Below are 27,849 nucleotides of genomic sequence, written 5' to 3'. Positions count from 1 at the left end.
TATTTCCATCAGAAAAACCTTATTTTTGCTCCCGTTGATCAGAGCTCAGAACAGCAGATTGGTATTCATATCCTCTGTAGGAATGAAAAGATGGAGAAAGTTAAAAAAACAACCTGGCTTGTTTTTTGATATATAAAAAAGTGAGCATAAATAATGCATTTAAAAGGAATGAATAATAAATTAAAAACTCTTTGAGCTGTTTAAGACGAGGCCTCCAAAATACTCGTACCTTCCTTAATGCCAAAGCAGCTGCACCACTCTTTGAAGGAGACCAGTTTGTCCTTGTCGGCATCACACATTTGAAAGAAGACTGAGGTGCAATGCTCCATGGGAACTAGAGGAACGCGCAGCGGAGCCAGCTCAGAGTGAGTCAAAAACCTGCAACAGTATAATGAATATACGCTGCTGAATTAAGAAAACAACTACTTCATTTTCTGATGATCTTTTGACTATACTTTATGTAAAGTGTGGTTATATCCCTGCTGAAAAAAATGCATGGAAAGGTATGCTTTGATGCTGGTCTTGCTTGCCTCCAAACCACCAAGACCAGCATTAAAACCAACAAGACAAGCATTGAGAACTAAACCTTCCATACCAGGACATAAACAAAATTATCTGGTTTATTGTAGGTCTTAAAATTGGGAAATAAAACCTGAGATGAACAACAACATAAAGCTTTAACAAAAATAAGTCAGGTACTGCTAATAAAATGCCTTAATTGATCATCAGCAGCACTTTTAGCAGTTTGTTAGTCTGGAGCCTTCTGGTGTATGTGTGCTGACACAATGCCCATCCAGTAGCTGTACCTAAGCCAAAATTGGGTCATGCAAGAAGACAATTATACCAAGCAAATTATACACCAGCAAATCTTCAACAGAGCTGAAGCTGAAAAAGAAAAAATAATCATGTTATTTAGATCTGAACTGAGGTTTTATCTTAAAAATGTAAGATCTGCCAAGGACCACATAGTTTTTTTTTTTCTGTCCTTGTATGTAACACATGTGCTGTGGACCGGTACCAGTCCGTGGAACAATTGGTACCGGGCTGCACAAGAAATCATTAATTATTTCGGTTTTATTTATTATCTGAGTTTGAAAAATCGTTTTCTCTTAGTTACATTTTGGTCACTTCAGCACCAAAATTTAACCCACAAGCCAGCAAAATTAGTAGACAAAGAAACAGATGCCTCAGGAACTCTTTGCGAAGGGCAACAGGCCTAGTGAAGGACCCACAAACTGCAAAGGAATGGACCCGCAACCCGTTCCTCGACAAATCAGGTGAATTCAGAATGTCTGTGCAAGAAGAAGATCAACTGCTGGAGATCACAAATGACGGCGGCCATTCATGTACTGCATCTTTTCAGCGCACAAAATTTGTTATTTCCAATAGAGGCATGCACTTTCCAGCCACATTAATTTCAAAACATGCTCAGAAAGCACACCTCGAGTCACATGACAAGAACTGACTGATCAACTTAAAAGTGCAGTAGGTGATTGTCTTCAGAAACATTTTTGTTGTGCTGGTTGAAACTCTCTTCAAAGACCAATAGTAATAATTACAGTAAATGATCTGAATGTATTTATATGTATTTTTATATTCTGAGTAAGGCATAAAACAAAAAAAATGTTATTCCAATTTAATATTGTCCGGCCAATATCTTCCATAATTCCGATAAGTAGACCAAATTGTCTATTAACAATCGTAGATTTGGGATTCTGCGCATTTCTGTTCACGCATATCCGCCATTAGCGCTTGCACGCCTCCATGCACACGAGACATTCACAGACGCGATAAAATCAAATGCTGAATTGAAACTTTTCAAAATCCTCAATAAATACTGGGGTTATTTTTGCACGCTGGAAGAAGGATGACACATGGCTGAGGTATTTCTTTTGGACCCATAATGTTCTGTTTTAAAACTATTTTAGTCCCCCAAAGCGGATGTACTGTAGATAATGTTGTTATGAATGGAATATATGCACAGAAGTGTTGTTCAGAAACTGAAATCTTCTGGTTAAAGATTAATGTGACTATTTTCAGTTTCATAAGGTCCTCTTACAGCATCTATAATGTAGATTTTTATTTAGTTTAACAATAAAACATCAGTAAATAGTGCTGTTCCACCTAGCCTGCTTTACTGAGGTGCAGTTTTTTTGGTTGATTTTTGAACAATGACGGCCTCTCTATATTGTTTACCATGCTACTCTGAAAATTCGCTCTGAAATAGCATGTAAGTGTGGCTTAGTAATAAGTGTATTTCCTGCATGCCGCCGGCCAAGCACTATGTACATTTCTAACTGGCGAATGACATGAACTAGTGGGTTGTCTGCTGCCATGTTGCGGCGCACGTGTTCGTGACTTTAGGAGGCGTGGCTTTGAAACAGTCCCTTCCCTGCCATCCAAAGATAATATGCTAACCTGTTAGCTTTTTGGCAGATCACCTACTGCACCTTTAATATTTTGTATATAGCCTACCCATTTTGGTAGACTAATTATCTCAGACAAACAAGGCTGTGCTTTTTAATTTTTTTCAAAATGAAAACTTTGCATTAGAGTTGCAGCAATTTTGTCAGCTTGTCATCCTCTGAGAGAACGCCTAGCAATTTATGTGCACACCCCTACCTATCGGGCCACCGTAAAATTGTAACTCGTTGACCAGTCCATGGTAATAAAAAGGTTAGGGACCACTGCAATTAGGGTGTCCTAACTTTTACGCATAAATATATAAGCAAAAATTTAATAATGTGTGCTAATTTGCATATTTATGCACTGTTCTATGACTTTTATAAATGTAAACTGTGTTCACTGTAAATCCCAAAATAATACTTGAATTATAAAAAAAAATACTACACTTACTGAGATAAAACCATGGTTAAAGTGATAGTTAACCCACAACATTCTGTCATCCTTCACTCACTCTTCATTTGTTCCAAAACTGTTTGATTTTCTTTCTTTTTTGAGGAAAAAAAAGATATTTGAAGAATCCTGAATCTGTAACCATTAATTTCCACAGTTTTTGTTTTCCCTACCATGCAATTCAATGACAACATGTTATTCAGCTTTCTTCAAACTATTTTTTGAGTCTTCAAAAAACTTGAGGATGAGTAAACAATAAGTCAACTTTAATTTTTAGGTGAACAATCCCTTTACCTTTAATAAGAGACATTTTCACAGTGCAATTACTGTGCAATGTTTTGGTTTAATGGTTGAATTAAGCAATCTAAATCATTTATTGATCAAATAATGAAAGTGCATCAATGCAAATACTGTCCTTCATCATAAAAAGTAAATAAGCTGAAGTTTTGTTTAGCTGTAAACACACAATAATGTTTATTGCAGTTTATTAATTTCAGTACAGTAGGTTATGTCTCAATTGTAAGTTTCAGCATCAGTCAAAATCGTACAGAAAATGTTATGTACTACAGTAACACCTACATATAAACAGCTAGCCATGCTGTAAAACTTAAATATTATAACATGCATACCTCAAGTCCACTCCATCTGAAATCACAAACCAAGACTGGAATCTTAAATGTCAGTTTGTAATTTTCTCATATTCCAGTTGAATGCATAGGAATACCTATAAGTAAGTTGTCTGTAGGCGGATTTCCCCCCACACTGCTGTCTCAAAGGCTGACCACTGACTCTGTGGAGGATACTGGCACAGAGTCTCTCTTTTTCTGTAAATGTCCCTCAACCACATCCTCACATTAGCTAAAAATATTACTGAACGTCCTGTATGAGTAAGTCAGAGTCAGAATAGTTTTGGCCTCAGACGTCTTGCCCACGAACTGCCGTTGGATCATTCACAAGTGCACATACTGTTAGGGTAGGCATTTCCCTGTATTACATGAGCTGATTTGATTGACTAAGCAAGTTGCAATAGTCCTGATGCAGATATTTTTATTAGCAATTTAATCAATTGTTTGGCTCTTAAAGTTAAAAGGAGATTTAGATAAAAATAAATATTAAGTGACTTTTTTGTTGAATTTTCTGATTTGCTATATGATATACTGTACAAACTTTTTTTGTAGACCTTTTTTTTTGTAAATTACCCTTTGAAATACCCATTTACATTACAACTTTAACTTTAAACTGTAACTTTAAAATAAATTGTTTATTAACAGTTTTTGTTATTTGTGTGTGTGTTCAAAATTGATTTATGCTTTCGAATTACATTATGGAACTTTGATCTCATTGACATTTGAAGTTTAAAAGTTTAACAAAGTGATTTCTATTGAGTTTGATATGAAGTGATATATAGTCTGAGCTGGTCTTGTAAATTGTTGTTTAAAAACATGGTATTAAACTTCCAGCGCATTCATTGTTATTGTACAAACTTGTTGCAATAAAATTATACAATATATTGTTTTAAACTATTAAAAATGTTTATAAAAAACGTTTTACAACAAAATTTAACAAAGAAGAGATCAAGGTCTTAAAATGCCACTCAAAACTGTTAACCAAAGAAAACTCCTGTGAATCACAAAACATGCAATCTTAATGTTAAGTTAATTTAAGGATTTTCTTTAAACAGTGCAGTAAACGGATAATTATAAAATCGATTAATTACACTTTTACATTTTACTTTCTGCATCAACCTACAACAAATAAACAAGTCGGCATATTGCTGTTTTATCTGCTGTTGAAGAAATACACAGAGCAAGCACTATCATACTATTAGGGCTCATTGATATGGTCAAACCAATGACCACATGTGCCGAGGATGTCTACAGAGAATAAGTTCATATAAAATAAATGTTGTTTTGTATCCGACACTTGTTTCTGACCAATCAGAGAACAGCAGACTCTTAAATTAGGATTAGGCTCTTAGGGTCCTATCATATACCCGACGCAAGACCTGTTTGCCCCTACGTGTTGCAATTTTCAGACCATGCAACCTCAGTTTTCCCATTTTCTGCCACGTTGTTTAAATAGCAAATCCATTTGTGCCACATTGTGGACTCATGGTGTTATGGTCAAGAAAGGAGGTGTGTTAAGGGGCAGTTTTGGCACGTTGTTATTTTAAGGGACTAAAATAGACTAAAAGTCAATTGCAGAATGCGTTAGTTATGCGCCTCGCAATATACGAATATCTTAATTTTATCTAATTAAAGCAATACAATATTACAAAATCTATTACTTTCTACATAAGTATAAAAAACACTGTGTCATCTTAGGGCACTTTTTTTTCAGTTTATTCATGACAACTTGCTTTTTTATAATGTTATTATTATTATTATTATTATTATTATTTATTTTATGCATATTTGTATTTGTTTTATTAAAAACAAGTTTAGAGTTGTCCACCTATTAGGTTTTGGACCATATGGGGCATAGTATTTGGATATAACTAAATAGTTTTTTGACCACACTTTGTTATTATTGTTCATTTATTTGTTTGCTGGAAATTAGAACTAAATTTAGAAAAAGGTTTGAAATAAATCTTTGTGCTTAACAAACAATATAGGCAACTGGATTTCTGTGCATAAAACACTGTTTCCTTATTCATGAAAGAGAAAAAGAGAAAGTGAAAGTAAAGGCCACTTGGAGGAGGCTCATTCTTTGTCCTTGTGCTGCATATGGTCTGTTTAACTGTTTTCTCGCTAGTGAAGCATTCAGTTTTTCAACTTACAAAGTCCGCCATGTAAATAGGAAATGCGCCAAGGCACGACGTAACTGATTCTTAAAGGGAATGGGATATGAGACTCTGATTAGTTTATTTTCAAAACACACCCATAACTTATTATGAGAATAAGCACAACCCTCTTAGAGCATGCATCTTTTGGCATTTGCTTTCCATTTATGTGAACTGATAAAAGTCCAGCATATGCAAAGTGTTCATGCAGACATTTTAGTATTAAAAAATAATCAAATATTATGCATCTCCTTATAGTACTTTTGCATAATTCTATTTCTTTTTTTAAAATTAAGTAAATTAAATTAAACCTTTAAGTGATTACAAAGGTATTGTGTGAAAATTGGAGAAAAAAAAAAGTTTTGTATTGTACATGGGACAAAAGAAATAGATCTTTTGATTTATGTTGAAGTATTTTTATCCTTTATTGTAAATAGAAAAGGTGCATTTTCACAATTTTTTTTAAAAAATATTGTTTAAAAATGTATTTGATGTTTTATATTTACTGAAAATAAATTATTGCATTTTGGATATAGCAAAGTGTCTTTAAATAGTTCTTAAAAGAGAATTTGACACTGTTAAGGTACAAAGTGTTTTGTCCCCACTTGTAGTGGTACATTCATGGATCAAAGTTATACCTTTGATGAAGGTACAATATTGGATCTGCAGGTTTTAAAAACCAAAGGTACATTTTGGTTTCCCATGGAACAAATCATGTCCTTAAAGGTACAAACGGCAATGATACAAATTTGTTTCTTTGTCTTAAGGTACAAATACTGTTCCATGAAAAGGTACTGCCCCAGTGACAAGGGTTTGTACCTTCTTTTGTACAACATTGTACCATTTTCTCTGAGAGTGTAGTACCTTTAATGTTCAAATGTAAACCCTACAGATTTCAAAAGTGTTACTTTTTAAAAATATACCACCCCAGTGACAGCTTTTGTCCCTTAATTTCTGAGTGTGTACAGACTTTCCTTAAAGTTAACGTACACCAGAATACTTTTTAAATAGATTTATTAATGATTATGGCGCAAGTTATTATTTAAAATGACTTTATTTAAACCTGTGCACATTCTCCTGTCAATTTAGGGTTTTTTTTATAGACGACAACTTGTGTGTGAGAATTGGCATATGCACATTTCCACCCGTTTTGTGCATTGCCACATTTATAAATAGATGTAATACTGCAATTTATATTATAAGAAAATAGTTATTATTTTTTTTGTTAAACTTGGATGGATGTAAACATATTGTAGGAAACCTTTAAAAAAAAAGATTTGATTATGTTACATAATCAGCACATTTTCATAATTTTCCAAAGTTATGTTGAGTTGAATTAATTATTAACTTTTTTTATCTATTCACACAAACCACCTGCCATTTCTTTAAGTATCTCTGGCTTGCAAATCCATACCTGTCTGAAGGATGCTGGTCCATCTGTGCAAACTGCCAGTGCACTGGATAGATGTACATATTGTAGTTCTTCTCAAAGTCCTGCTGCAGAATTTCAACAGGGTGATCTCCTGCATGAAGACGTCTCTCGCTCTCATAGATCTTCTGAACCTGTTGCGCAGAGGATTCATCATTTATAAATAATTTATATTCGATGGTGGAGCTATCAAAACTGTATATTTTACAGTCAAAAGTTGCAGAGCTGAATTAAATTTCTGGTTAATCTCTTGTCTTAAATCTGTCATTTGCTTGTTTGGGAGACATGTGATATCTACATGAAAAACTGCCTGTCCAGGCGTACCCTGATTCTCTGTTTAGCTGTGAGAAAGCCAGGAGACATGGAGTCATGCTCATATAACTGCAGAAGCACGTTCTTCAGCCAGTCCCGCATTCGCAGTGGGAACTGCACCAGCTCTGACTCCACACATGGAGCAATAACTGCCAGACAAAATACACAAAACAGACAGAGGGGGAAATCAAAATAGACAAAATCAGAAAAGTAGTAATTATGGTATCACTTTATTTTGAAAGTCAGTCCCATAAAAGGATTTTGATGAATTTATGATACATTGCACCTACAAGCCAACTAATTCTCAAAAGATTACAAGTAGACTGTTAAGTTGGGGTTAGTGTTAGTGTAGGTTGACATGTACTCGCAAAGTTTCTTGTAGTCAGTTAAATGTCTATTGAAGAAGCAGTATCAACAGATATTAAGTAGACAGTCGACTAATACTCAAATGAGAAGTAATTGGCATGTAGTTGCAATGCAATTTTTAGTCAACAAAATGTGCAATAGGGACCATCAAAATAGTCAGTAATTGTTATTATATAGGTTCCTAAAAGTGAATGTACGCCAGAATACTTTATTAATGATTATTAATGATTATATATATGTCAGGGTTCTGCCACTATGGTCTTGTAAATTATTGTCTTGGTGGCAGAGCTCGGACACTAGCTCTGTCTCGTCCTGTTTCTGTCATTGTGTGTTTCTGTGTGCGCGTGCGCCATCGTGGGTGTACGCAGAGTGTGCTGTACACTACGCTTGATGTGGCCACGCAGGCCCTGCGTGCCTCGGACACTCGTGCTCTTGTGCTCGTGTTTGTGTTGTCGTCTGTCTGCAGCATGGTGTTTCATTCCCAGTGTCTCAGTCTAGTTGGTTTCAGTTTTGGTCGTGCTGGGATGAAACATGCACGCTGCGTGTGTGAATGCACGGTGAGTGTTTTCATTCATCGTGTACTCGTGTCTTTCGTTCAGTCTTCTGTTGGTGTTGTGTTTAGCACGTGGTGCGTGTTTACATGTCCTGTTCTGTGCTGTCCTGTGCCAGTTCGTCATCACATGTTGTTGTTTGAAGTCTTGTCCTTTCGTGTTTCCAGCCTGATCCTTGCCAGCCTGCCCAGTCCAGTTTGTTTGTGTATGTATTTGTTTTGTTAATGTTTTCCCCCATTAGGGTAGTTTATTTTGCATTTTATTTTATTTTTTATTATTTAATAAATTCTCCATTTCCCTGCACTTAAGTCCTCGCTCCTTTTTCCCCATTTCCCATCCACAATCCTGACAATATATATATATATATATATATATATATATATATATATATATATATATATATATATATATATATATATATTTTTTTTTTTTTTTTTTTTTTTTTTTTTTTTTAATGAAAATCCAAAGTAAACTTGGAGGGCTTTGGGATTGAATGGGCAGTGAATTTTGCATTTATTAAAATGTATTTATTTAGTATTTTATTCAAAAATCATAATTAATTTATGAATCACAAACAGATGTGCTGCATTTTTTTTAATACAAAGGGTCAATAAAACTGATTGCTGATAATAATCTTATTATAATAAACGATAAATAATTACAATATTAACAATATTAATTGTTTCAATACAAACATAAAGCAAAAACAAAACGAAAATGCAGATATATTCAATAGTCACTGGTGTTCCCAGATAAATACAATATTTACTGGTGTGCTAAAGGGCTGTGTGCTGAGCCCCTTTTTCTACTCCCTACTTACCCACGACTGTCTAATTAACAACAATGATGAGACTGCCTAAAGGGAGGAGATACAGCATCTGGATACTTGGTGCACCGACAACAATCTGCTTCTTAACACCACCAAGATCAAGGAGCTCATTGTGGACTTCAGGAAGGGACGAACAGGCTCACAAGATCCCATCCAAATCAATGGGATGGCCTTTGAGCCTGTCTCATCCTTAAAGTTCCTGGGGACCCATATCTCAAAGGACCTGTCCTGGACCACCAACACTTCCAGCCTGGTCAAGAAGGCTCACCATGGCCTCTTCTTCTAAAGGCAACTTAAGAAGAACCAGCTGTCCTCAGCCGTCTTGGTGAACTTCTACCACTGTGCAATAGAGAGCATCCTGACCAACTGCGTCACAGTCTGGTATGGAAGCTGCTTTGTTGATGAGCGTAAGGCACAGCAGTGGGTGGTGAAATCTGCCCGACACATTACAGGGACCTAACTTCCAGCCACTGAGGACATCCAGAAGAAACACTGTCTGCGCTGAGCACGCAGAATTCTTAAGGACTCTTCTCACCCTGCTCACAGACAGGAACTTCAGGCTCCCCCAGACAAACCAGCAGACTGTGGAACAGCTTTTCCCCCAGAACTGTCTCCCTTTTAAACTCTGCCCCCTTATACTCCCCATAATCACTGCACTATTTAATATTTGCACATTTATCGCACTACATTGCACCAATTTATTTTGAATTGTACATACCCACTGTACATATCCATTTGAAATTATGTTCATGTCTGTCTGCATACCTCTGATTATTAATAGCAAACTGTACATATATTAAACTATTGTTAATCTCTGTTCATAGCTAATAAAACTTGTATATAATTTTCATAGTACATCCATCTGTAAATATCACCATAGCTTTTCTATAATCCCACTTTATAACTTATACCTACAGTATATCCTGCAATCACTGCTGTTGCACTCCTCGTTAGACTTAAGCAGGTCGCACACCAGAAGCTCCGCTCGGCGGCGCGCCGCGAAGCCCCACGCAGCGTCATGTATTTTAGAATTCTAAACATAGGTTTCTATCAGGATACACACACCGGCGCCGCAAGTCGGCGGCTGTCGGCGGCGCCCGGCGACGGCTCAGGACGCAGTTCATTTTTCAGCCGCGCCACAGAGTGCCATCTGATTAGTTTCATGTTAAATATCATTCGAATTTGCGCGTCTGGTGTGCGATACTTTAATCTGTCATGTATGCACCGTGTCGCGGCGCCGAGCGGCGCTTCTGGTGTGCGACCTGCTGTAGACTGCATTTTGTTGCCTTGTACATGTGTAATGACAATAAAGTTTAATGTAATCTAATATAATCTAGTCAACATTTCAAGTGGATCATCACCTTTCAAGTTGTGCTAAAACTATTCTTGTCCTCTGGCTATTTTGAAAAAAAATAAGTTCATATTAACATGAATGCAATTTTCTGAGACATGTTTCTTACATTTGCATGATCCGGTGTAGTCCAGATGAAGTCTGTGACCTAATTTGGTTCCTTCAAGACCACACTTAGTAGCAAAAAGATGACAAGATGAGTCATATGTCTTATTGTCAGTTCCGCAGACCTACAATGAAATCAACAAAAATGTTGTTAGAATGTTTTATTCAATCAGTATTTCACCACTTTGAATCTACAGTATAAGGTTTTATTTGCATTCTGAAAGGTTTTGAGATTGTAATATATAAAGGTGCAGTATTTAAGTTTGACAACCAGTGGTTGAACTAGGTATTGCACTTTTGGATCAAAACAAAGGCAAGCGCAGGTTGCTAGATTGAGGACAGGAGAGAGTGATTTAAACCATGTTCTAAATAAAAGAAACAGCACCCGATACAAGGAATATAGTCCATATTAAAAGGAGTTTTGTCCTAACAAACACTTCGAATTGGTATATTATAAAAGGCTTCTATTTCTCACAGGTGAACAACAGAAAACTGTGACAATGATTACTCCAGGTAAACCTCATGTGCTTTATTCAGTGTTAAATGCTAATAATGTGAGTCTGAATGCCATTTTACATTACATTTATTGCCATATACTGAAAGCAGTAGCAGATGCTGATCTGTTCATCTTAGATCTTGAAAATAAAATAAACCATTTGAAATTGAACTTTAGAACTAAACCCATTTGAGTGATATATGTACATTTAATAATGTTAAAGAGAGTTAATATTTATTAATTAGATTATAAACCTTACTATTTTGGGAGTGACTGCACTATTCTGTACTTCTGAATGGCTATATTTAAACATCTGTCGTGTTTCGTCTGGTTAAAACAGCCCAATCGTTCATCACTGCGTATCTCGTTACAAAGCATGTTGTTAACACATGCAGTAATAATATAATTTGCTAATTATTAACCTCATGTGGAACTCTGAATCTTCGTCTCATTTTGGAGTCTGCTACTGTCCACCGGAGGTCGCATTTTGGTCATCAACGCATGCTTTGAGAGCCTTTCTGAATGAATTTTCCACCAAGGCAACCCAGGGAGCTGAAATATAATTGGCTAAACTGGCATCGGGCAAGATGTTTACCAAAAATAAAGACACATTTTCAAAGCAGAATATCTGACTTCAGCATTGTTTTTCAGATAAACAAGAATGTTCACTTAGCATGTTTTTTTAAATATCTGCAAATATATTATGGTATTTTCATGCTTTAGAAGAGTCAAAAACTTACATACAGCACCTTTAACTTTTTTTTATTTTGAATTGCTATAGCAAAATGTATATGATAATGAAGTTCTCAATACAAACTTCCAAAATGTACACAAATAAAAACCAAAAAGACATCACAATCACACTTAATTTTAACAAAACAATAAATAACTCCAAGGTGATTTGTTATTTAAACATATGGAAATAAACCAAGTCTCATAATATGTTGAATTATTTTACATAATAAATTTTACATTTATTTATAAATAACACATTCATTCATTTTCTTGTCAGCTTAGTCCCTTTATTAATCCGGGGTCACCACAGCGGAATGAACCGCCAACTAATCCAGCAAGTTTTTACGCAGCGGATGCCCTTCCAGCCGCAACCCATCTCTGGGAAACATCCACCCACACATTCACACACACACCCAAACACTATGGACAATTTAGCCTACCCAATTCACCTGTACCACATGTCTTTGGACTGTGGGGGAAACCGGACCACCCGGAGGAAACCCACACGAAGGCAGGGAGAACATGCAAACTTCACACAGAAACGCCAACAGAGCCGAGGTTCGAACCAGCGACTCAGCGACCTTCTTGCTGTGAGGCGACAGCACTACCTATTGCGCCACTGCCTCACCTTAAATAATACATTTATTTGGAAATCAAAGAGACATTTCACTCAAAAAAATATATACTTTTAATATAACTAATTAATCTTCGAGCTGTTCCAGACTTATATGAGTCTTTTCATACTGTTAGATTTTGGTGACCAAAACTGATGGTACCTTTTGCCTCCTGTAGTTGTGGAAAAAGTGAATAGGTATCATCAAAATTTTTATGATAATGAGGTTTTCAATACAAACTGTACTCAAATAAAATAAAAAAATTACACCTAATTTTGACAAAATTGTCAAATAGAACCTTTTTAACTCAAAGGTGATTTGTTAGTTAAACCTATGGAAATAAACCAAGTTGTATAGCATAACATGTTGAATTAATTTACATTTTACATTGTACATTTATTTGTAAATAATACATTTATTTGGGATTCAAAGGGACAGTTCACTCAAACAACAACAACAAAAAACGACTTTCAATACAATTAATTAATGTTCTAGTTTTTCCAGACCTATACGATTATTTTCATACTGTTAGATTTTGGTGATCAAAGCTGATGGTAACTTGTGCCTCCTGTAGTTGTGGAAAAAGTTAATAAGTTTTATCAAAACTTGTATGATAATGAAGTTCTCAATAAAAACTCCCAAAATGTACACAAAAAACCCACAAGCACATCACAATCACTCTTAATTTTGAAAGAAATTGTCAAATAGAACCATTTACCAAGGTGATTAGACACCTCAACATTTACAAGATAACATACTTACATGTTCAAAATCGTTTACATTAGGAGGACATTCTGTCGGCTCCTGACACACACAGATGGGCTTGTTCTCATCGTTCAGTTTGCAAGTTTTCCCTCTTTTGCAGCGGAAATTTTCACAGGGGTCTGGATAAAACAATGAAAGAATGTGCAAATATCTTGTCAAACACTGTATCTTCAATTCAAGCATCCACTGTAGCTTTCAAAAGGTTCTCAAGGAGACATCTAATAAAGGTTATATATAACCATCCTGTAAAACGCACCAACATTCCTTTGCCTCTGTTGGTTTGGATAAAACATAAACCAAGGGCTAAAGCTCGCATTGACTTCTTAAGCCGGGTCGGTTTAACAGTCTGTGTTAAAGAAAAGCTCTACTCAGCAGATTCCTGATATGGGTTCGGGGCTATGGAGACAGAGTTGGATCAACACTCACCAGCTGGCACCCCCTGCCCATTGGAGTGACGGGTGAGGCGAACATCTGGGTAAAGATCCATAGTGGCCCTAATCTGTACTGGATTCATCCCCACCAAGCGAGTCTGTGACGGGACACACTTGATACATCAGTAAGCTTTATTTGGAAATCAAATGGACAGTTCACCATGAAAAAAAAACAGCTTTCAGTTGAATTTGTTCATCCTTGAGCTGTTCCAGGCCTGTATGGATTTGGTGACCAAAACTGATGGTACCTTCTGACTCCTCCTGTAGTTGTGTAAAAATACTATGAAAGTTAATAGGCATCAACTACCTGGTTACTAGCATTCAAGAGAAGAAAATCCTTAGAAGAAATCCAGGTATTGAACAAGTGGAGGGATATTTTGTCTATATTCATTTTTGTGTGAACACTCCATTTGTGTGAAATGTAAAAACTTAAGTGTACTATTTAAAAATGGTAAATGTTTTTGAACATTTAAATTATTTACAATTATTATTATCAATATTATTACTAATAAGCCAAGGCAAGGCACGGCAAGTTTATTTATATAGCACATTTCATACACAGTGGCAATTCAAAGTGCTTTACATAAACAGGAATAAAAAAGACAAGTTTAGGAATATAAAATGCAGACAATAAAAATTATTAAAAACAGATAAAAACAAATTAAAATGAGTTAAAATAGGTTATAAAAGAATGAAAAAGAAAACGAAAAACATAATAGTGCGATCTGTCGGACGCAGCACAGTGCTCATTCAGTAAAGGCACAGCTAAACAGATGTGTTTTCAGTCTTAATTTGAATGTGCCTAATGTTGGAGCACATCTGATAATAATGCTATTATTATTATTAGGAGCCAATAAAGCAGTGAAGCTGCTGAGGTACTATAGAATGGCAGCCCATATAACCATATCTGGGAACTTGTATAATTTGGTACAATAATGGGGCACTCTGGACATTAACCACAGTGAACCCCTGCATGGTCCTTAAATCTAAGTCCAGCGCTGGCCAGACACGCACAGGCTGTAACCCTGGCCTTGTTCAACATCTTATCAAAATTTTGGGCCAGAGTTCGACCCAAAGCCCATCTTTTTTTTTTCCACCAAACAGCTTATTTTGTTACAGCCATTAAGATAGACCAGATTTATATTTAATGGAAAGTTGATGTTTTTTTCATTTACAGGTAGTTTTTTTTCCTGAATAATTTAAAGAAATGTTTGGAGTTTTTTTGTTTGTTTTTTTTAAATGTAAGTTTTAGTTTTTTAAGTGACATCCATATCCAAGTGGTATGTGGTCCACAGTAAGTTTTCTCAATTAACACTTACACGTTGTGCATTGTGCTAGACCAGTAGGCTTATCGTTTAAAGTTGTCATTATGTTAAAAAGGTGACCAGAAGTTTGTCTTTCCTCTACTGTTTTTCACAGTTTTAAGCCAACTTATCCAGCACATTTTTTACGTAGCAGATGCCCTTCCAGCCGCAACCCATCTCTGGGAAACATCCACACACACTCATACACATTCATACACTATGATCAACTATGCCGGAGGACTGAACATAAAACAATTAAGTTGTCTCAAATAAAACTCAAGAATTGTATTGTTTCAGCTCATTTTAAATAAGCAGTTTGAACAAGCAGCAGTGTACAAATACAGCTTCTTATACAAACAAGTTCATTATAATGAATTATAATGAAAACAATTATCCTTTTGCAACATCAAGCAGCATGACTGTCTGTTTTGTAGAGCCAAAACTGTGAGTGCCTGACACCAGAATCCAGGAAAAAAAAGGTCTGCACCCACTCTTTTAAATTAAAAAGTTGGATAGAGTTCATTGCACAACCATCACTGTGACTCTCTACCTACTAACACAAGCAGTTTAAAGCTCTCATTGCATAACCTTCTCTTTAAATGTTACTTGCACTTGCAAATCAGCTGTAAAACTGAGGATTAAATTGCTAAAATAATGCAAATTAGATTTTATACTAAACAGAGCATTAATCTTTCAGTGTCTAATGTTTTATTCAAGAAATGTTGCAAGTCATAACGAATACTGTTTCTAAGTCTAATAACAGTGACTTAAAAGGTCAGTTTACTAAAAAATTTAATTTTACTTCTGTTTATTTAATCAGTTGAATGGCATGACGATGAGTAAATTAACTGAATTAGCAGCCTCAGTCTTCATCTTTTCGAAACAGAAATACATTCCTCCGGATACATTTCCTTGCACGTTTCAGAAAACAAATCCACTAGAGGGCGCTGTATATTTGTAAATCTGAAAAATGTTTGACACAATCTCCCGGCAATTTGTAACTTTTTGATTAAATAGCTAATTCATATGAATTTTTGCGATCTCATTTGTACAAATTAGTACAATTTGCTCATACCATAATGATGGTTGGGTTTAGGGGGGCTGAGGTTAGTTGCTATACCTCCTTTTTAAAATCGTACATTTTTGTACGACTGAACTTACACTAGCCACTAAATTGATAAAATGTATAATAGTTACATTTCTTAGTGTAATGATATCCACTTTTGCTATTTTAAGTACGAAGAAATATGCTCTGCACCCCAGTGCATGGTCTAACAGGGGCAGGGCTTATTCTCTTAATGAGTTAATGGGTGTGTTTTGAGCATAATGTGCATTAAACTAATCAGAGTCTCATCTCCTATTCCCTTTAAAAGTCAGTTGTGTCATGCCACATGGCGTAAGTGGAACAACTGAATGGTTCACGCGCAAGAAAACAGTTAAACAGACCATCTGCAGTGAGGATATGGAACAAGTCTCCTTTCACTTTACTTTACTTTTACTCTCTACTTTACTCCTTTACCTTCGTGGATAAGGAAACTGTGTTGTACGCACTCCACTGAAGACATCCATTAGCTTACATATTTAATTTTGTTTAAGTGCAAATATTTGTTTCAAAACTATTTCTAAATTCAGTTCTAATTTCCAGCAAATAAATAAATGAACAATAATAACGAATAGTGGACAAAAAACTGAGCTATATCAAACACGTCTCCAAAACCCGACAGGTGAACAAATCTAAACAATTTTTTTTTATTAAAACAAATATAAATATGCATATAATAAACAACACTGCTAATTATAATAACATTTTATACAAATGCGAATTATGATGAATAAACTGAAAAAGCCCCCCAAAATGAGGAATTGAGACAGTGGTTTTTTATTTTTTATTTATGTAGAAAATAATATTTTTTGTAACATTTTAATCCTTGAATTTTTTTAATGAATTTTTAAATATTTTTTCACATGTAAAGATATTTGTGTGTTGCTGTACATCCTGTGTGTATTACTCAACGTGTAAGCTTTTGAACCCACATAGGCACATAACTAAAGTGCTCTGCGCTGGACTTTAGACCTGCTTTTAGATGGTCAATGGCACGGTCTATTTCAGTTCTTCAAAATAGCAACGCACCAACAATGCGCCTTAACACACTTGTATTCTAGACCACAATATATATATATATATGTATATATATATATATATATATATATATATATATATATATATATATATATATATATATATATATATATATATATATATATATATACATATATATATATATATATATATATATATATATATACATGTATATATATATATATATATATATATATATTTGAAGTCAGAATTATTAGCCCCCTTCGAATTTTTTTCTTCGTTTTTAAATATTTCCCAAATGATGTTTAACAGAGCAATATTCAAAATATGTTTGATAATATTTATTCTTCTGGAGAAAGTCTTATTTGTTTTATTTCGGCTAGAATAAAAGCAGTTTTTAATTTTTTAAACATCATTTTAGGGACAAAACTATTAGCCTTTTTAAGCTAAATTTTTTATCTATAATCTTCAGAACCAACCACTGTTATACAATACCTTGCCTAATTACCCTAACCTACCTTGTTAACCTAATTAACCTAGTTAAGCCTTTAAATGTCACTTTAAGCTGTATAGAAGTGTCTTGAAAAACATCTAGTAAAATATTATATACTGTCATCATGGCAAAGATAAAATAAATAAGTTATTAGAAATGAGTTATTAAAACTATTATGTTTAGAAATGTGTTGAAAAAAGCTTTTCTCTGTTAAACAGAAATTAGGGAAAAAAATAAACAAGTGGTATATATATATATATATATATATATATATATATATATATATATATATATATATATATATATATATATATATATATATATATAGTTAAGTATTATAACTTTAACAATAACCATAACGTTACAGTCCTAAAAAACATTCTAGAACAGCACAGTATTGGACAACACAGTGATAATAATGGCACAGAAAAACAATATGGATCAAATCTTGATCAAATCAAATCTGAATTAATTTAAGGTGCTTAGATATTTACTCTTCTAAAAATAAAGATTCTTTACTGCACCAACGGTTCTTATAATAACCACTTGATGTGGATCTTGTTACAGCACAACTTTTTACTTTGCAGAAGCATTTAATTAATTTCCTAATAACTAGACATGGAAATTTGCAACTTACCTGAGCTGAGTGTTTTATTATATAACCATATTTAGAACTTTTTAATTTCACAAAAAAGTCAATTAAACTTGGAACTTTAAGGAACTCTTGACTAAAAGTTTTTTTTAGAGAATCACAAAAACAAGAATGAAAAAAAAACTGCTTCTGTGCCGTTGTTTATTTATTTTTTATGTAAAAATGGCAGACAGCAAACCTGCACTTAGAAATTACCAGTGGTGTGAGCAATGTTATAGTTATAATTTCAGTTATTTTTATAGTTATCATTCTTTGTGTTTAATCCAGAAAATGTACACCGAAATTATGTCAAAAGGTATGTGTGATGCATTTCATACCCATTTGCCATTCTTCTTTCTGGGTTTGGACTCTGTATTTTCAGTGGCCTCTGTCACTTTTTCTTGGTCTTTCTTCTGAGCAAGTTCTTCAGTGTCTTCTATTGCACCGGCCTGGTCACTCTGCATCTTCTCAAGCAGCTCACTGTTCCGCTGTTTTTTGCCTTTTCCCTTTCCATTGCTTTTACTTTCATTCTTCTTCTTATCCTTTTTAGCCATCTTGCCTTCAGAAATACCAGGTTCAAGGATGTTCTTCTCATCCTGCTGATCATTCTTCCCCTTTTCAATGTCATTCTCAGGTTCTTTCAACTCCTCTTGAGCTTGGTCTTCTGGTTCCTCTTGTTCCTCTGCAATGTCGCTGTTGGATTGCTGGGATTCATAGTCTGTTATGGCTGTGGGGATTACATCTTCAACCGTGTCCTTCTCCATAGTGGTTGAAACTTTAGCCTCATCCAGTTTGATTGGTAGTGGGTGAGAAGCATCTCTGTCAGTTGTGTAGTCCAAATCCATTGGTATCTCCGACTCAGTACTGCTGTCCGTGTCGTTTGAATCCTCTTCCTTGCTCTCAGCCTTGTTTTCAGTCTCAGTTTTGGATTCTCCATCTTCTGTTGACTGCTCCACCTTGTCCTTCACTTCGTCTTTTTCCAGACTCTCAGAATGCTCATCTTCATTCTCCTCCACGGGTTCCTGGAGGAGCTGAGTCAATGCCTCATCACTCAGGAGTAAAGGTTCCTTCTTTTCACCTCCATCTGAACCTTCAGGCTCTTCTGCCTCTGCTTGCTTCATCTCCACACGGCTCTCAGTCTCCTCGCTCGTGTCTTCATCCTGAGTGCTGGACTCAAAAGGCAGAAACGTGGGCAGGACTCCATCCATACTGCCATGAAGCTTCACTGACTCTGACTTACAAACAACATTGTAAAAATTATATCATTTATTGCAGTTTTTATTCTGCACAACAGCCCAGCATATAACAGATATGCAGTTTTAAAGGGGTGGTCCACTACGATATCATATTTTAAACTTTAGTTGATGTATAATGTAGCTGTGTGAACATAAACAACATCTCTTAATGTAAGACGCTCAAAGTTCAATGCAAAGTTAATGAGATCACAAACGCTTCTGGTTACGTGCATTTACCACGCGCAGTGGAGGGGCGTGGCCAGAGGCACTGTAATGTTATAGCAGAGAAAGCTAAAATGTCGTCCAAACACTATTTCCACAGAGCTTCTTCTGTTTCTGTATTTAGGTTTTTAAAGGACACGAGACAAAGAGAGAAGTGCATGCAGTTTAATTTTAATTATGTTCCGGAGGATTATAAAAATGTATATAGCTACTGTAGCTTTTAACAAAGGACAGCTTCCAGAATCTCTCAGTTCAGTGCTGGATTTGGCTATTTGCTTCAAAGAAGGAGCAGCTCAAACCATAATAAAAAAGCTGAGGATTGTGAGCAACAACCTGTAAGCATTTTTATTTGTTAAAATTGATCTATTACATGCATAATGTCTAGCGTTAACATAATGTTGAGCGAGGACTAACCAAGCATGTAAACAATGGAAATGCTGTTTGGCACCGCTAACAATTTAGCTACAAAATCCTATTTATCAGTCAAACCCCTGTAAACACCCACAATCTTCACCAGCGCTGCAGTGTCACTCTATGCAGCTGCTTTCCCTGCGTTCTACATCTCAAATAAAAAACTCACAAAAGATATGTGAACGTTTTATATTACTTACACATACTTATTCTGAATATATATATGAAAGACACTTCTCAGATTTTATTTTGGAGAGCAGGTGTGAGGTTCAGCTGTGTCCTCTGTGTCATTTTTTGTCTGATTCAGGGACAAACTGATATGACTAACATTTACACTGACTGACAGTATTTAGAGCAGAAGCTAAGTGCATGCTTCTAGGGGCATGACGCTTTTCCTGGTGACGTTGAACCAATCTGCGAATCACAGCACATTATGTTAGCTGATCAATCGGAACCTCTTGAGGGTGGGCTTTTTGGAGAAACTATGAAATATGACAGTCGTTTTATGTTAGCTGAGTAGCAGTAATCAAAGTAAAATATCTGAAGAAATAATGAGATTTTTCACAAAAGAAGCATGAGCACACATTGCTTTGCATCTTATAAACACAGCCAAGCAATAAAATATACTCTGGATCACCCCTTTAGGGAGGAAAATGTATAGTTAATTTATATATATATATATATATATATATATATATATATATATATATATATATATATATATATATATATATATATATATATATATATATATAAAAAGAAAGATTAGTTATTTTCTGATTGGATTAGTTTTGAGTGAATTTGTGAAGTGAATAATTCAATGACTCAAAGGTAGTCAATTTTATGTTTCTTTGTGAATTTTATATTAATTTATTTAATAAATGATTCAAATAACACTCAAAAGAGTCTTAAACGAGAGCAATAATGTAGCTAAATAGTCTATGAAAAAGAATACATAAATAAAAAAAAGAATGAATAAACATGAATATAAAATAATTGATTAATATAATATACTCTATATTATATAAACAAAGAAAACTACTTTTATTCCAGGGAATCTAAAGAAAATACAACTTTTTCTATAAGAAGAAATAGAAATAATAGAAAATCACTTGGTAAATATTTGGAAAATATTTGACATTTCACATGAGGGGTAAATTCTGTCTTTTAAAAATTACCTGCTCTTTTGGAGTCGCAATGTGCTTGATGTGCTGTTTCTTTCCATGAGGCTTACTTTGTACCTTGAAAAAGGTAGAAAGGCAACTTAGTCTTGTTGTTGTAGTTATTAAATATCAGTGGTGGGGAGTAACAAATTACAAATACTCAGATTATTGTACCTGAGTAAATTTTACCTGGAATTGTACTTTACTAAGTAGTTTTAAAAATGGATAACACTTTATTTTGATGGTCTATTTAAGTATTAGTTGAATATCTGCTTAATATCTGTTGATATTGCTTCTTTAACAGACATTTAACCGACTATAAGAAACTTTGCAAGTACATGTCAACTTACACTAACCCTAACCCCAACCTAAAAGTCTACTCATTATCAAATGAGAATTAGTTGGCATGTAGATGCAATGTGCCTTAAATTCAACAAATGGACCATCAACTTTTACTATCACTAGAGTACATTTTTAGTGCTGTCTCTGCACTTTTACTACACTATTTTGCTTCAAGCAGCAGTCACTACTTCTTTTTTTTTTCTTGTCTATGGGGATTGGTTAAAATAGAACAATCAGTCATGCCATTCCTGTCCAATGAAATTATACAGAAAAATTGCATGAAACAGAACAAACTTAAGACAAAAGACACCACACTGTTACACGCAATGACAGAGCGACTGTTTAGACTGCATGTTACTGATGAGAAGATGGATGCCTGCTGTATGATGACCGAAATGGCCTTAAACAATAACTTAATGCACGACAGAATGTTACGTTTTCAAATACACACTCACAAATTGCATATAAAGGCATCATCGTTTCACAGCCTAATGCTCACTACTCACTAATCTTGAGTACTTTTAAAAGGGCTACTTTTACTCATACTTTGAATAATATTTACAACAGATACTTTTAATCTACTTACATTACATTTTGGGATAAGTAATGGTACTTTTAATTAAATGTGACTAAAGTACTCTTTCCACCACTGTTAAATATTCAAGCAAAGCTAGAAAATGTTTTCATAATTGGATCAATTCTGAATAGCTATACACTAAAAGTGCAGAGATATACATAATACAACAACATATTGAAATTTTATGCACAATATGTAAATTATTTTCAAAAGAGTTTGCATAGATGTCTCAAGTGTATTCACTCTGTATTCACAAACCAACTTTCACTTAAAAGGATAAACTGACCAGACAACAGTTGTGTTCCAGCTCCACAACTGATAGTTACAACATTCAATTACACTGCTTTTCATGTAATTTCATTCCAACTGCTTTGTTTCAGATTCTCTATGGCTAACCGCTCTCGTCATGCTGCAATTTCCTAGAAAAAAGCAGATTTTGTGCCAGTGAAGTATTGTCTTTTACATAAAGATAAGCAACTAATGTTGAGAGTCCATTCTCCTTGCCGAGCTGAAAAACATGTCTATGATTTAAGTGAGGCGTTTTGTCATTCTAAAGCTGCGCAATTATCCTATCACCAGCCATGGGACTGTGGGATTGATTTACTGCCCGGCAGAACTGCATTTAAGAGTTAGTCTACTCCCTCTCCAATCCCAAGAGTAGTGAAATGGAATAATATATAGCCATGTTTGTGATTAGCTGTGTCAAACCCCTCTCTGTTGACCCAGCTGGTCGTATATTACATCAGATTTCATTACAGCTTACAATGTTCTTGCTGATTTATCTGCACACATTTGATTGACTCTCCAAAAGCTCGACTTCCCAGTGTGCATACTTGCTTTTTCGAACTTGGAATACATTCTCAATTCTCAGAGATGTTTTTCGGTTGGTGTTTGTTTCCAGGTTTGACATAAGATCATAAAAATGCTGTTGTATGTTTGGGTATTTTAGTTATATATGCAGCCAGTGCTCCCTGAGGCCAGACAATTATGGAGTTAGATTTGTTTCTTTATTATTCAATCAAACATTTAGTTTTAGAGAAAAACTAAGTACATGGTGATTAAAAACTAAAAGATTGCAAATAAAAAAAGTTTAATTAAAATACTTATGTTAATGATAATAAAATATTTTGGATTGCAAAAAATAAATCATTGTCCTATTATGCAGTTACCACAAATTTACATACGTACTCATTCATTTTGCACTCTGATCTGCTGTCATTTATTGCACATCTAGAATCTTTGCTTGGGAGTTGAAATGATTTGCTTGCGGGTTGAAAAGTTTTAAACCCATGTATGCCAGGGTTAATTTTGTGTTTTTATTATTCAAACAAACATGAGGTTTTTGACCAAAATAAGGCACATTGTAATAAAAAAATAAATAAATAATATATATTTATTTATTTTTATATATATTAAATAATATATATATATAAATATATATATATATATATATATATATATATATATATATATATATATATATATATATATATATATATATATATATATATATATATATATATAAAGATCTAAAATCTTTTCTTGCGAGTTTTGCAAGTTTTGCGAGTTGAAAACTTTGCAGCTCAGTGGGTGGTCTCTTCCCTCTGCGATGAAAGACTATATTATATTGGTCAATCTTGATTAAGGTCACAGTTTGGCCATGCCCATTATGTTTTTGCACGATTGGAATGGACTCACTTCAGTGACAAGTGCGAACAATGGTGAGCCTTTCTCGAGGTAAGTTAACTCAAACTGTATAATAACATTTTTTTTTTTTATCACTATGTATTTAGTTTTTTTTCCCTAAAACTAAATATGATTGATTGATTTAATATGATTTGATTGAATAATAAAGAAACAAGTCTACCTCAATATAAAATGTGATCCTGGACTACTCCTGGTCTTAAGTTAAAGGTGTAATAGCTTTGCATAATAGCTCAAAATACAGTGTAATGGTCAATTTCCTAATAATAAATATTGTTTAAAACTCTGACAAATATTCCATGAGGATATTGTAAATTTCCTACACTGTAAAAAAGTATATGATCAATAAATCTTGACAGCATATGTTTATAGGTCATTGCAACTTTTTAAACGCAAGCTGTTTTAAGTCAGTTTAACATAATATAAGCTCAATGGAGGTTCATTTGATTCTGCTTAAAAATTTGGATCAGCAGGATATTTTTCAGTGTACTGTAAATACTTTAAAACTTTGATTAGTAATATGCTTATAAAACTAAATTTTTTCAACTTTAAAGGGGATTTTTCTTAGTATTTAGATTTCTTTGAACCCCGGATTCCAGATTTTAAAATAATTGTATCTCTGACAAATATTGTCCTATCATAACCCACCATACATCAATAGAAATGTATTTATTCTTATAAAAAACAACACTTACTGTATGGCTGGTTATGTGGTCTAGGGTCACAAATATCAAATCAAATTTCAATACCATTTACAGCATTCTAGCTGATTTATCTGCACACATTTGATTTCTAAAAGCTCGACTTCCCTGTGTGCATACTTGTTTTTTTAAACTTGGAATACATTCTTACTTCTCAAGATAATAAAGGTTCTGTTATATGTTTGGGTAATTTAGTTATATGTATGCATCTCAATTCTGTATTAGGCCAGAAAAATAAGTCTTAAGTTTAACAGGTGTAGTAGCTTTGAGTAAAAGCTAAAATACATTGTATGGGTCAACTTTATTTTTATTTTTTTTTATTTTATTTCAAAAACTATTAATTATTAAGCAAATTTCATGTTCCAAGAAGATATTGTAAATTTCCTACTGTAAATATTTTAAAACTCTTGATAAGAAATATGCCTAAAACTCCATTTATTCAACTTTAAAGTTTTTTTTCTTAGTATTTACATTTCTTTTAACCCCCAGATTTCAGATTTTTAAATAGTTGTATTTCTGAGAATATTTCTGAGATATTGTACATTTCCTACGCTGTGAAAAATTATATAATCAATTAATCCTGACAGCATATGTTTTTAGGTCATTGTAACTTATTAAACTAAGTTGTTGTAACTTGTAACTTATTAAACTAAGTTGTTCTAACTTAACTTTATAAGTTAAGCAAGCTGTTTCAAGTCAGTTTAACATAATATAAGTTCAATGGACTGATTAGGTTAATTTGATTCAGCTTAAAAAAATTAAGTTTGCCAGTTTTTTTTTCCCAGTGTACTGTAAATATTTGAAAACTTTGATTAGTAGTTTGCTTATTAAAACCCAATTTGTTCAACTTTAAAGGGAAATTTCACTCAACCACCAAATAGTTGTGTCTCTGAAAAATATTGTCCTATCATAACCAAAAATCAATAGAAGTTTATTTGTTCTTATATAAAAAACGACACTTATGAAAGTTGGTTAAACTTTAAAGGGGATTTTTCTCAATATTAAGGTTCCTTTAAACCCCAGATTCTAGAAACTCAAATGGTTGTATTTCAGACAAACATTGGCCAATCATAACCCACTGTACATCCCTAGAAATTTGTTTATTCTTATAAAAAATGACACTCATGACTGGTTATGTGGTCTAGGTAGGGCAGCCAATTGCAATGTTATCACTCGATTAAATGGCAGTTATAAGTGGTTATCAGCTATTGGATATAGGGCAGTAGGGGGCTTCTGCGCCTACTAGTAGGCTCAGAAGGCTGTTATCATCCAGCTATCGACCATATACAACTGTGGCCAAAAGTAATTAGCATTATTGATCAAATGTCCCATTAATTGTATTTTATTAAAATCTACCCCTACCCCAATCCTAAACCAAGCCATCACAGTAATGTAAAAACAGATCTGAATCTGGAGTCTTCTCTATTAATATAGCTTATTTACCACAAAATTGTTTATATATTTTTTATTAAATTTCCTATTAATTGTATTTTATTAACGTTTACCCCTATCCCATTCCTAAACCCAGTCGTCACAGTAATATAAAAACAGATCTGGAGTCTTCTTTTGGTGTGTAGCTGATTAACCACAATAATAATTTATATTATAGATTAAATTACTTATTAATTGTCTTTTAGTAAAAATAGCCCTACCATCACAGTATTGTAAAAACAGATGTGGATCTGGAGTCTTCTCTATTAGTACAGCTGATTGACCATGTGGAAGGCCCCTACTAGCCCATATCTATCAGCTGATATCCACTGATAATGCCCTTTCATGATACTGTAGCATTTGAAGCGGGTGTCTAAGGTCACAAATAGTAATAAATTAGTAATAAATTATTTCAATACCATTTACTACATTCTTGCTGATTTATCTGCACACATTTGACTGAATCTAGAAAATATTCTCTGTCTGAAATCCTGTATTGGTTGGAATATGTTCTTAGAAATGTATTTGTTTGTTTCCAAACAGTTCTATTGTGCATGATCATGGAAATGTTGCGGAAGTTTGGGTATTGTACTTACATATGCAGCCAGTGCTGTTACCAAAAAGCAGAAGAGAAACACCTCTTTCTTCATTTCTAGACAGGAGAAGAAAAAAAATCAATAATAACTTTGTATGGGTGTCAGCACAATTCCGTGTCCTGTCTTAAAACTTCCTAAAAAACTTGATCTTCTCATTGCCTATTCTTTTCTATCTAAGAATCGAGCTCTCGTGGCCTCTGGGCCGTTCTCACACAGGGTTCAGAGATCTCCATCTGTATGCTGGACGTACTCCCGCCATGACATCCCAGCATAAATCAGCCGCCTCAGTTGTCGTGGCAACAGGGCCCAGGAGATGAGCTCCGCTCAAAAGTCACATTCAAAGTCCGGAGGGGCAAAGCAAACATCAGAAGCTACTAGACTGGAAAAAGAGTCGACTAAGTACACAAGCCTTTTGCCTACTGCACAGAGACAATATGTGCATTATAGGCCAAGTTGATGTGGACAATGGATAGGGAGCAGTGGTATCAAGATACTGCATTCCAGAAGACAATAAATCAATAAAGTTTCATTATTATTATTAAATTATGACAATTTAGTTTAAAAATGTTCTGATAAGAATTTACTAAGTAAAATACAACAGAAAAAAGCAGAGCAGTGTTTTAAGTGCAAACAAATGCCAACATGTACATCATTGTAATTGGCACACACCCTGCACAGTGCATATTTACTATATAAAATTCAAATCTCATTGTCTGCCGCTTGATGTGCATCTTATTGCAACACCTTTTACTTTGCAGAAGCATTTAGTTAATTCCCTAAAAACTAGACATGAAAATTTGTGACTTACTTTAGCTGTGTGTTTGATGATAGAAGAATCAGAGAGAGGTAGTCAGTCAAAGCACCTCTCGCTTCCTTATGCCTCCACCCTCAGAACTGTACATCAGATGCCCTTCATCTGCACTGGACCAGTCAGAGAGAGACAACCAAATGAAGCTTCACTGGGAGGAGGAGGGGGGTAAACGAACAGAGATGCCAAAACACACTTTTGAATTCGCTCAGATATTAAATAGAAATTTCCCTTATAATTGTAATTGTTAATAATTTGAATATTTTGTTATTATTTATATGTCAAATTCAACTTACCTGATATTTTCTCAAAACTTTAATTAAAACTATGAGAAATTTAAAAATAAAATTACAATAAAATATATAAAAATCTTGATTGTGCAGATCTTGAACCTGAGACTAAGCTAAAACCAAACATTAACTTAGTCCACAAGTTTCTATAAATATTAACTATCAACATCTGTTATCCATGCAACTAGCTTGGTTACAGAGCATCCAGTATACTTTAC

General features: G+C 34.2%; 1 protein-coding gene across 1 annotated transcript; it reads right to left on the bottom strand.

Annotated features, from left to right (window-relative positions):
- Positions 1–25: 25 nt before the first annotated feature.
- Positions 26–27,420, bottom strand: sparcl1 (SPARC-like 1). The gene is given in 11 exon segments (NM_001130605.1): positions 26–74; positions 230–378; positions 7,053–7,201; positions 7,392–7,528; positions 10,586–10,706; positions 13,189–13,310; positions 13,618–13,720; positions 18,490–19,386; positions 21,198–21,260; positions 26,534–26,589; positions 27,342–27,420. Coding segments are annotated over 10 exon segments (1,824 nt in total). The 5' UTR covers positions 26,588–26,589; positions 27,342–27,420; the 3' UTR covers positions 26–45.
- Between the last annotated feature and the right edge of the window lie 429 nt (positions 27,421–27,849).

Source organism: Danio rerio, chromosome 1 (assembly GCF_049306965.1).
Source record: "Danio rerio strain Tuebingen ecotype United States chromosome 1, GRCz12tu, whole genome shotgun sequence".
Lineage (NCBI taxonomy): Eukaryota > Metazoa > Chordata > Actinopteri > Cypriniformes > Danionidae > Danio > Danio rerio.
Note: the sequence above shows the minus strand (reverse complement) of the source record. Positions and strands in the feature narration are given on the sequence as shown.